Source organism: Lagopus muta, chromosome 1, assembly GCF_023343835.1.
Source record: "Lagopus muta isolate bLagMut1 chromosome 1, bLagMut1 primary, whole genome shotgun sequence".
Taxonomy (NCBI): Eukaryota; Metazoa; Chordata; class Aves; order Galliformes; family Phasianidae; genus Lagopus; species Lagopus muta.
The window spans coordinates 865,122-876,652 of record NC_064433.1 but is presented as its reverse complement, the minus strand read 5'-3'; the positions used below and the strand labels follow the sequence as shown (position 1 = coordinate 876,652).

The 11,531-nt window shown below is 56.3% G+C and overlaps 1 protein-coding gene across 1 annotated transcript; it reads right to left on the bottom strand.

The window, feature by feature from the left end:
* Positions 1-515: 515 nt before the first annotated feature.
* On the bottom strand, positions 516-11,089 carry IRF5 (interferon regulatory factor 5). Its single transcript, XM_048931219.1, is given in 11 exon segments — positions 516-1,346; positions 1,872-1,990; positions 3,352-3,442; positions 3,444-3,760; positions 4,902-5,118; positions 5,120-5,139; positions 5,658-5,688; positions 5,797-5,864; positions 6,044-6,227; positions 9,170-9,432; positions 10,975-11,089. Coding segments are annotated over 10 exon segments (1,416 nt in total). The 5' UTR covers positions 9,350-9,432; positions 10,975-11,089; the 3' UTR covers positions 516-1,157.
* Between the last annotated feature and the right edge of the window lie 442 nt (positions 11,090-11,531).

The window sequence follows — 11,531 nt, the reverse complement described above, 5'->3', positions numbered from 1 at the left end:
CGGACTGGGCGCGGGGACGCGGCCGCGTGTGGTTCAGACTGCTTAAAATATATATTATATTTTTTTTTTCCTTTTATTTTTTTTCCCAAATTTGGTTTGTTTTATTCATTTTTTTTTTTTCGGTTTTATTTTATTTTTTAATCGTTTTAATTTTTTTTTTTTTGGTTTTTTTTTTTTGGAAGGGGAAGAGCACAGGGTTGGGGTGGGGGGGGGGTGGGAGAGAGGGGGGGGGGTTTGGCCGTGCGAGTGCAGGGACGGAGCCGGGGCCAGGTGTGCGGTTCCGTCTGGTGTTGTAGCCATCTTGAGAACAATAAAAAAAACAAAAAAAAATTAAAAAAAAAATTAAAAAAAAATTAAAAAAGAGATGCAAAAAAATGGAAAAAAAGGAAAAAAAAATCGGTTAAAAAAAAGAAAAAAAAAAAAAAAAAAAACAGAAAAAAAAACAACCAGCCCCATGGTGGTTCCTGTCTGCTTCTTAGGGGGGGGATGGGGGGGGGGTGGAGGGTGGAGGTGGGGCGGCTCCAGATGTGTGTTCCAGATGTGATCCCAGTATGGCGGTGTTCTATGGGTGGCAGGGCTCCAGATGTGCTCCAGGTGTTGTGTTCCAGATGTGGAGCTCCAGGAGCAGCTGCAGTGCCGGTATGGCGACGTTCTACAGATGGTGGGGCTCCAGATGTGCTCCAGGTGTGATTTGTTTTTAATTCTTGTTGTTTTCTTTTTAAATACATGGTGCTCCAGGAGCAGCGAAGATGCAGGTTATGGAGATGTTGTGGGTCAGGTGGTCTCCAGATGTGTGTTCCAGAGGCGCCCCTGGAGCAGCAGCAGTCAGGTATGGCTGTGTTGGAGGTGAGGTGGTGCTCCAGGTGTGTTCCAGATGTGCTCCAGAAGAGGCAGCGCTCTGGGCACAGCAGCGCCGTAGGTCAGGCAGAGCTCCAGATGTGGTTTTACAGTTGTGCTCCAGGAGCAGCCATAGTCCTGGCCATGTCCCAGCTCTGGAATTGCTCCAGATGCGTTCTAGATGTGCTCCAGGAGCCTTAGCACTCTGATTACAGCAGTGTTCACCATCTCCATATCACCAAGGATGCCCCCAAAGCCTCCTCCTCCTCCCCCCCCCCCAAAGGAAGGACCACGCACCCCATTTTCTCCCCATCCCCATGTCACAGCGGGGGCCGCGGGCCGGGATCCGGGCGCTGCTGCTGCTGCCACAGGCGGTGCAGCTCCTTGAACTGCTCCACCAGGGCATCCTTCAGGTCGGGCTGTGAGATCTGCAGCGGGACGCTGTCAGCCGACCACGACAGCTCCCCTGAGAACAGCTCCAGCAGCAGCCGTGCTGCCACTGGCACCACCTGGGGGAAGGGGGGGACGAATCACACGTGTCCCCAGTGCAGCCCCGATACGTCCCCCATCACATCTCCCACTGCATCTTTGCTGTGTCCCCAACGTATTCGCATCCTGTCCCCAAACTGTTCCCCAGTGCATCACTGCCATGACCCCATCCTGCCCCCCAACGTGACTCCTAGGGTGGTCCCCAAAATGTTCCCATCATGTCCTCATTAGGTCCCCAACTCATCTCTGCCATGTCCCCAGTGTGTCCCCAACACATCCCCAGCCCATCCTTGACACGTCACCACCATATCCCCAACTCATCCTTATTGCATCCCCGACCCATTTAATCCCATGTGTCACCACCGTGCCCCCCACGTGTCCTCGCTGTGAGTTCCCAACACGTCCCCATTGGGTCCCCAACTCATCCCTGACGTGTCACCTCCATGTCCCCAACACATCCTCATCGTGTCCCCTTCACGTCTCCATTGTGTCCCCAACATGCGTCCCAACCAGTCCCCCACCGTGTCCCCATTGCGTCCCCCAACCTGCACAGTGATGAGCTTCTTCTCCTTGGGTCTGTGGTCGGGCCACTCCTCCCCAAAGCACAGGAAGACCTCAAAGGGCGGCGGTGTTGGGCTCTGCCCCTTCTGGAACAGGATCAGCCCTGGGGGGCACCGAGGTGTCACTTAATGTCACCTCCCCCCAACCCAGCGCTGACCAGTGTCTCCACCAGCCACAATCCTCCCATGCCACCCCATGACCCTGTGGGCTGATGGCCGTCCCTCTGTGCTGACTGATGTCCCCATTGCCACCTGAGGTTCCAATGGGCTCTCCAGTGTCGTCCCCCCCCCCCAATTCCACCTGATGTCCTTACTGGCTGTCCAGTGTCCCCCAATGCCATTTGATGTCATTCCTTGCCAACAGATGTCCCCATGGACTCTCTGTTGTCCCCACTGCCAGTTGATGTCCCCATGGACTCTCTGTTGTCCCCACTGCCAGTTGATGTCCCCATGGACTCTCTGTTGTCCCCCAAAGCCACCTGACATCTCCATAGACTTCCTGATGTCCCCTAATGCCACCTGTTGTCCCTACTGACTCCCTGATATCCTCCCACTACCACCTGATGTCCCTTTACGGTGTCCCCCAATGCCATTTGATGTCCCCATGGACACCCTGGTGTCCTCACTACCACCTGATGATGTCCCCATGGACTCCGCAACGTCTCCATGCCACCTGATATCCCCATGGACTCCTTGATGTCCCCAGTGCCACCTGATATCCTTTTGTGATGTCCCCCAACGCCACCTGATGTCCCCATTGACTTCTTGATGTTTCTGATGCCACCTGATGCCCTCATGGACTCAACACTGTCCCCAGTGCCACCTGATGTCCCCCAGTGCCTCCTGATGTCCCTATGGACTCCCTGATGTCACCAGTGCCACCTGGTGTCCCTATGGGCTTCATAGCATCTCCCAGTGCCACCTGATATTCCTACCAACTTCCTGGTGTCCCCAATGCCATCTGATGTCCCCATGGAGTCCTCAGTGTCCCCACTGCCACCTGATGTCCCCCAAGGCCACCTGATGTTCCCCAGAGCCACTTGACGACATCCCCTTGGACTCCCAGGTGTCCCCAAGGCCACTTGATGTCCTCCAGTGCCACCTGACGTCCCCACTGATTCATGATGTCCTCCAATGCCACCTGATGTCCCTTCATTGCATCTCCCAATGCCACTTGGTGATCCCGTGGACTCCTTTGTGTCCTCCAGTGCCACCTGATGTCCCTTCATGGTGTCCCCCAATGCCACCTGACATCCCCGTGGAATCCTTGGTGTCCTCAGTTCTACCTGATGTCCCCCAAGGCCACCTGATGTCTATTCACGGTGTCTCCAGGTGCCACCCGATGATCCCACAGACTCCTTTGTGTCCTCCAGTGCCACCTGCTGTCCCCACGGACTCCCCGATGTCCCCAGTGCCACCCAACATCTCCACACACCCCCTCACCTCCACCCCCGGTGCCACTTACCGTCAAGGAACCGCTGGAGGCTGAACACTTGGACCCTCCTCTCCCTCTCCATGGGGTTGGGCCGGGGGTCGAGGTGGGGGGTCCTGAGGTGGGGCGCAGGGCCCATCCCAAAACACTTTGCAGCGACAGAGGCGGGTGGCATAGAGGTCCTGTCCCCCCAGCTCCAGGAGGAGCCCCCGCTCCATGGCCCCCAACAGAGTGCGGGTGTAGCGACGCTGCTTGTCGTGCGGGATCCCCTCGGGGTCGGGGAAGGGGACCTGCTGGAGCTCGGGGTGTCCCAGCAGGTCGGGGCGTTGTGGGGTGGGGGGCAGGGACCCCCCATGGGACAGGCGGCAGCCCAGAGGGTGGCTGACGGTCAGGGCGCTCACCCGCCGCCCGCGGTACTGGAAGCGCAGCTCCAGGTCCGTCACTGCAGGGTTATGGGGTCGGGATGGGGGGTCTTTACACAGGGGAAGCCTGCAGCTCCATGGGTAACTGTGTCGTAGTCCTACCCCATGGCCATCCACCCCATATTCCATTGTCATCCCCCAACCCCATGTTCCCCCATTCCACAGCCACCCAAACCCGCAGCCGACCACCCTACAACCCCATGCCCACCCACCCTACAACCATCCAGCTCCGTGCCCACCCACCCTGTACCCCCCCTGACCCCACAGCCACCCAACCCACAACCCCCTGATCCCATGCCCAGTGACCCTATATCCCCAAAATGCTATGGCCACTGACCCCATATCCCCCCAACCCCATGGCCATCCACCCCACATTCTTCTGACTCCATGTCTGCCCACCTTACAACCATCCAGCCCACCCACTCCCATTGTCATCCCCCCATGCCCAGTGACCCTATATCCCCAAAATGCTGTGGCCACTGACCCCATATCCCCCCAACCCCACAGTCAACCATCCCACATCCCCCCAACTCCATGTCTGCCCACCTTACAACCATCCAGCCCACCCACTCCCATTGTCACCCCCCCCATGCCCAGTGACCCTATATCCCCCCCTGACTCCATAGCAGCCACCTGACCCCATGCCCACTCACCCCACAGCCATCCAGCCCCACAGCAATCATCCCATATGACACCAACCCCACAGTAAAGCACCCCACAGCCTCCCACCCCCATGGTCAATGACTCTATACCCTCCCTGACCCCACAGCCACACAACCCCATGCCCACCCACCCTACTGTCATCTCCTCAGCCCCACGGCCAGTGACTCCATATTCCCCCAACCCCATACCCACCCATCCCATCACATTCAGTTACCTCTGCCCATCCACCCCATGGCCACCCCATCCTCACCCCCACCCATCCCACAGCCACCCCATTCCCAAATTCAACCACCCCATAGCTACATCGAACCCATAGCCAAATCCAACCACCCCACGGCCAGCCCACAGCCACATCCACCCACCCCATATTCACATCCACCTGTCCCATGGCCACCCCATACCTATATGTCCAGCCACCCCATATCCATAGCCACTCCATACCCACATTTACCCACCCCACAGCCACCCCACACCCCGTACCCCAACCTGATGCTTACGGGGGTAGCAGGTGAGGGCTGGCCAGCAGATTGGGGACACCATGTTCCAGGAGTGCTGGGGGTCCCGGGGGGGGCAGCTGTGGGGGCAGCTGTTGGGTCAGCTGTGGGTTCAGCTCAGGGGGCAGCTGTGAGGTCAGCTCAGGGGGCAGCTCAGGGGGCATGAAGGGCACTGTGGGGTCGGCGTTGCTGAACGGGGGCTGCTCCTCGTGCCAGGGGGGGCACCGGGTCCATTCCACAGTCTGGGGAACAGTGGGGTGAAGGGGCGGCCAGAGGAGCCCCCATGTCACTGCTCCCCATAGGACACTGCTGCCCCATAGACAGACACCTCACAGGGTGCCTGCCCCGCATCAACCCCTCCCCTCTCTCCACTGATCCTCTGTGGGGAGCCCCCACCCCACTGATTGCCACTACGGGGTGCCCCAACTCCACTGCCCCCCATGGGGAATCCACACACCGTCGACTCCCTATGGGGTTTTCCTCCCACGAGATGCTCCACATCACCCTTCCCCCACTCCATTGATCATCTATGGGGAGCCCCCACCCCACTAACTGTCCCCCACGGGATACCTCCCCCCCTGACTTTCCCCCCTGGGGTAACCCAATCCCATTGTCTCCAATGGGATATTCCCACCACATTGCCCCCCATGAAGCATCCCCACCCCACTGACCTCCATAGGGTGTCCCCACCCCACTGTTCCCCCATAGGCTGCCCCCCACTCCATTATTCCCCTATAGGACACCCCATATCCCTGCTGACCATCGATGCTCAGAGACATCAGCTTCTGCAGCTGCAGGGAGAGAGCAGGCAGTTATGGAATGAGACACCCCCGAATGTGGGGCAGGGGACCCCCAAGTGTGGAGTGGGGGACCCCCATCTGTGTGGCAAAGGCCAGTACCTCACTGACATCTTCTTCCTCCTCCTCTTCCTCCCCACCGCAGCTGAAGTCATCCCCGGTCACTGTGTCTGGGAGGGAAGAAATGGGTCCCATGGGGTACCGAGACCCTACAACACCCATAGCGACTTGTGGGATGCCAGGTCCTCACAGGGTGATGGGACACTGTGCTCAGCTTCACATACCCCATGTCACTTATGGGACCGCACAGACCCCCATGTCTCCACCTGAGCCCTCCCCAGCCCCATACCTGCTCCGTCGGCCCCACAGACCTCGTACACCTTATAGGGCCGGGGGGGCACAGCGCGGGTGCCGTCGTAGCGCAGGCGGAACTCGCGGCTCTTGTTGAGGGCACAACGCAGCGTCGCCTTCCACTTGGCAGGATCCGGCTCATCCCGCCCCGCAAGGAACTTCCCTGTCTCTGCTGCCCATGCCTGTGGGGTCAGTGGCGTCAGGGAGACTGGGGTAGGGTCATTGGGGTCATCAGAGTGGGGACAGTGGAGTCAGTGGGTCAGGATTATTGGCATTGCATCATTGGGTTGTGGTTAATGGGGGTGGGGTCACTGTGGTTGGATTGGGGTAATTGGGTTGGGGTCATTGGGTTGGGGTCATTGGGTTGTTGTTACTGGAGTGGGGTTATTGGGGGTGGGGTCATTGGGCTGGGGTCATCATGAATTTGGGGCATCAGAGTTGGGGTTGTTGGGTTGAGGTCAACATGGTTGGGGTCAACATGGTTGGGGTCATTGGGGTTAAGGTCATCAAAGTTGGCTTGGAGTCATTGGTCTCAGGGTCATTGAGGTGGGGGTCAGTGGGTTACTGAGTTGGGGTTACTGGTGTTGAGTCATTGGGGTGGGATTAGTGGGGTTGGGGTTATCATAGGTAGATTTGGGTCATCAGGTTGGGGACATTGGGCTGGGGTCATGACGGTTGGCTTGGAGTCATTGAAATGATATCAGTGGGGCTGGGGTCATTGGGGTGGGTTTATTGGGGTCATCGGGTTTGGGGTCATGGAGGTGGGGTTAGTTGGGATTATCAGTGTTGGGGTCATCAGGTTGGGGTCACTGGGTTGGGATCATGATGGCTGTGTTGGGGTTATGGGTTGGTGCTCCAGGGGTCATCACGGTTTGGGTTCATTGGGGTTGTGGTCATCAGAATTGGGTTGGGGTCAGTGGGTTTGGGGCATTAGGTTTGGGGTTTGGGCCACTAGAGTTGATTTAGGGCCAATAGGGTTGGAGTTTGGGCCACTAGGTTTGGGATTAGGGCCACTAGGGTTGGAGTTTGGTTACTAGTGTTGGATTAGGGACGTTATCTTTGGGGTTTGGGTCATTAGGGTTGAGGTTTGGGCCATTAGGGTTGGATTAGGGTCACTAGAGTTGGGGTTGGGACATTAGGGTTGGGTTAGTGTCATTAGGGTTAGAGTTTGTGTCATCAATTTTAGGATTATGGTCATTAGGGTTGGGGTTAGGACCAGCAAGGTTGTGTGGGGTCATTAGGACTGGGATTTGGGCCACTAGGTTTGGCTTCATGTCACTAGGGTCAGGGTTTGGACCACTAGGGTTGGGTAAAGGCCACCAGGGTTGTGTCAGCAGCATTAGGATTGGGATTTGGGCTGCTAGGGTTGGGATTTGGGCCATTAGGGTTGGGATTTTGGCCATTAGGGTTGGAGTTAGGGCCACTAGGATTGGCTTAGGGTCACTAGGGTTAGGGTTTGGGCCACCAGAGTTGTGTCTGGGTTATTAGGATTGGGGTTTGGTCCACTAGGCTTGGGGTTAGGGCCATTAGGGTTGGAATTAGGGCTGCTAGGGTTGGCTTAGGGTCACTAGAGTTGGGGTTTGGGAAACTAGGGTTGTGTAACAGCCAGCAGAGTTGGGGGTTTGGGCCACCATAGATGAGGTGTGGGCCACCGGTGTTGTGTCAGGGTCATTAGAATTGGGATTTGGGCTGCTAGGGTTGGGATTTGGGCTGCTAGGTTGGGGTTAGGGCCATTAGGGTTGGAGTTAGGGCCACTAGGATTGGCTTAGGGTCACTAGGGTTGGGGTTTGGGCCACCAGAGTTGTGTCAGAGTCATTAGGACTGGGCTTTGGTCCACTAGGCTTGGGGTTAGGGCCATTAGGGTTGGGATTAAAGCCACTAGGGTTGGTTCAGGGTCACTAGGGTTGGGGTTTGGGCCACCAGAGTTGTGTCAGGGTCATTAGGATTGGGGTTTGGTCCACTAGGCTTGGGGTTAGGGCCATTAGGGTTGGGATTAGGACTGCTAGGGTTGGCTTAGGGTCACTAGGGTTGGGGTTTGGGAAACTAGGGTTGTGTAACAGTCAGCAGGGTTGGGGGTTGGGCGACCATAGATGAGGTGTGGGCCACCAGGGTTGTGTCAGGGTCATTAGAATTGGGATTTGGGCCACTAGGGTTGGAGTTAGGGCCACTAGGATTGGCTTAGGGTCACTAGAGTTGGGGTTTGGGCCACCAGACTTGTGTCAGCGTCATTAGGATTGGGGTTTGGTCCACTAGGCTTGGGGTTAGGGCCATTAGGGTTGGGATTAGGGCTGCTAGGGTTGGCTGAGGGTCACTAGGGTTGGGGTTTGGGAAACTAGGGTTGTGTAACAGCCAGCAGGGTTGTGGTTTGGGCCACCAGACTTGTGTCAGCGTCATTAGGATTGGGGTTTGGTCCACTAGGCTTGGGGTTAGGGCCATTAGGGTTGGGATTAGGGCTGCTAGGGTTGGCTTAGGGTCACTAGGGTTGGGGTTTGGGAAACTAGGGCTGTGTAACAGCCAGCAGGGTTGGGGTTTGGGCCACCGGTGTTGTGTCAGGGTCATTAGAATTGGGATTTGGGCTGCTAGGGTTGGGATTTGGGCTGCTAGGTTGGGGTTAGGGCCATTAGGGTTGGAGTTAGGGCCACTAGGATTGGCTTAGGGTCACTAGGGTTGGGGTTTGGGCCACCAGAGTTGTGTCAGAGTCATTAGGACTGGGCTTTGGTCCACTAGGCTTGGGGTTAGGGCCATTAGGGTTGGGATTAAAGCTACTAGGGTTGGTTCAGGGTCACTAGGGTTGTGGTTTGGACCACCAGAGTTGTGTCAGGGTCATTAGGATTGGGGTTTGGTCCACTAGGCTTGGGGTTAGGGCCATTAGGGTTGGAGTTAGGGCCACTAGGATTGGCTTAGGGTCACTAGGGTTGGGGTTTGGGCCATTAGGATTGGGATTTGGGCCGCTAGGGTTGGGGTTAGGGCTGCTAGGGTTGGCTTAGGGTCACTAGGGTTGGGGTTTGGGCCACCAGAGTTGTATCAGGGTCATTAGGATTGGGATTTGGGCCACTAGGGTTGGGCTTAGAGCCACCAGAGCTCAGGTTCCGGTCGTTCCAGCCGTTGGGTCATCCAGGATCACCTTGAAGACGGTGTCATCATCGCCGCCGTGTGCCGGGAAGTGCCGCGTGGCGTGGTGCCATGGGACCACAAAGAGCCGGCGCCGCGCGTCCAACCAGTGCAGCCCTGGGAAACGGCCGCTGTCCACCTGGGCCACCAACCATGGGCGCAGGCGCACGCGGCGAGGCACCGGGGATGCCATCGAGGACAGGAGGGGACACCAGCAGAGGTCGTGCGGTGATGAGGAGGTGACACGGTGCAGGACGTGGTGAGGCACGTGGGGAACTGTGAGATGCAGTCGTGGAGATGCCGCGGTTAATGATGGGTATTTGTGGTCATCCAGTAGGTGCTGTCACCTCTGGTCACCCCATCATTCATGGTCATCTGTCACTTGTGGTCACCTCTGGTCACCTCTGGTCACTGGTCACCCATGGTTGCTTCTAGTCACCTATCACATCTGGTCAACTTTGGTCACCCAACACTCATGGTCACCTGTCACTTATGGTCACTCATGGTCACCTCTGGTCACCTGTGGTCATCTGTGACCTCTGCTCATCCATGATCACCCATGGTCACCTGTCACTTAAGTCACCCATGGTCACCTCTAGTCACCCGCAGTCATCTGTCACCCATGATCACCACTGGTCACTCATTGGTCAATTTTGGTCACCCATCACTCATGGTCGCCTATCAACCATGGTCACGTGTCACCCACAGCCATCAACGGTCACCCGTGGTCATTCATTGTCACCTATGACAACCTCTGGTCACTCATGGTTACCCTACACCCATGGTCACGTTTGGTCACCTATGACCACCCAACATCCATGGTCATCTGTCACCCATGGTCACCTAACCCCCTCCTCATCTGCCATTTATGGTCACCCAGCCACTCAGCTGGTGGTCACCTGTCACCCATGGCCACCAATGGTCACCCATGGTCATCTGTCACCCATGGTCACCTCTGGTCACCTATTGCCCATGGTCACCTGCTACTTAGGGTCTCCCATGGTCACCTCTGGTCAACCCTGATCACTCAGCATCCAAGGTCACTTGTCACTTTTGGTCACCCACAGTCACCTCTGGTCACCCCTAGTCACTCAACACCCATGGTTGCCTGTCACCCATTGTCACCCATGGTCACCTCTGGTCTCCCTCCATGTATGCTTTTTAGGGTGACCTGTCCCACCCCACTCAGCCACTTCCGCTCACCCCACAAACCCCACCACCCCAAAAGTGTCACGTGGGTCACACAGTGACATCAGCCATCCCTGGGGACACAGGGTGGGGACAACGACAAAAACGGGGACCGAAAGAGGAACTGGTCCCTATGCCCCATGGAAAGGAGAAGTGACACCGCAGGGTAGGGTGGGGGGCTGGAGGGGGATGGGAGACATGAGGCCACCGTGCAGCCTCCATGAAGACCCCATAAAGCCACCGAGATGCCATCTGGAAGCACCCACAATCCCACTGTGAAGCCCCCCAAGATGCCAGCATGATGCCACCACGATGTCACCATGGAGTCCCCCGGGATGCCACCGCAATCCCACCATAAATTACCCACAAAGACTCCCAGAAGCCACCATGAAGCCCCCCCAGATGCCACCACAAAGCCACCATGACCCCACCATGAAGCCTCCCTCAAGACCCCACTATGAAGACGCAATGAAGCCACCGTGAAGCCCCCATAGATGCCACCACGAAGCCCCCCCAGATGCCACCACGAAGGCCACCATGAAGCCCCCCTCCAGGAACCCACCATGAAGACCCCATAACCCCTTTGCAGCCCCACAAGAACCCCTCATGGACCCCTCCCTCCACTCTCACCCCTCTCCAGCACCCTTCGCTGCTCCCCTCCAAACACGCTTCCTCCCACATTAGCATCTCATTTGCATACAGCGCGCCACGCTCCCGTTCCGTGACGCGAGGGGTTGGGAGGAGCCTTGCCGCTTTAAGGCGGGCCACACCAACGTGGCCACTTTAAGAAACGCCCCTCCCGCCCCCTGCCTGCAGCGATTGGCTGCGCTCTCCTCACTCCCGCTCGCTATTGGTTGAGAGCAGGACTAGGGCGGGTTCTTCCGCTTCCGGTCGCGGTGCTTGGCATTGATTGATTAGTGCTTAATATCACTTTTATTATTATTATCATCAGTAATATTATTATTTTTTTAATCCTTTTCTATTCACTATTACTGATCCTGTTATTTTTATTGTCTTCGTGGCTATTATTACCGTTATCGTTATATTTTATACTGTTATCGTTTGTTATTAATATTAATATTAATATTAATATTAATATATTAATTATTATTATAAGTAATAATAATAACAATAGTTATATAATAATGTATCGTTTTGCATTAATACAACATCTTCAGAGAATATAA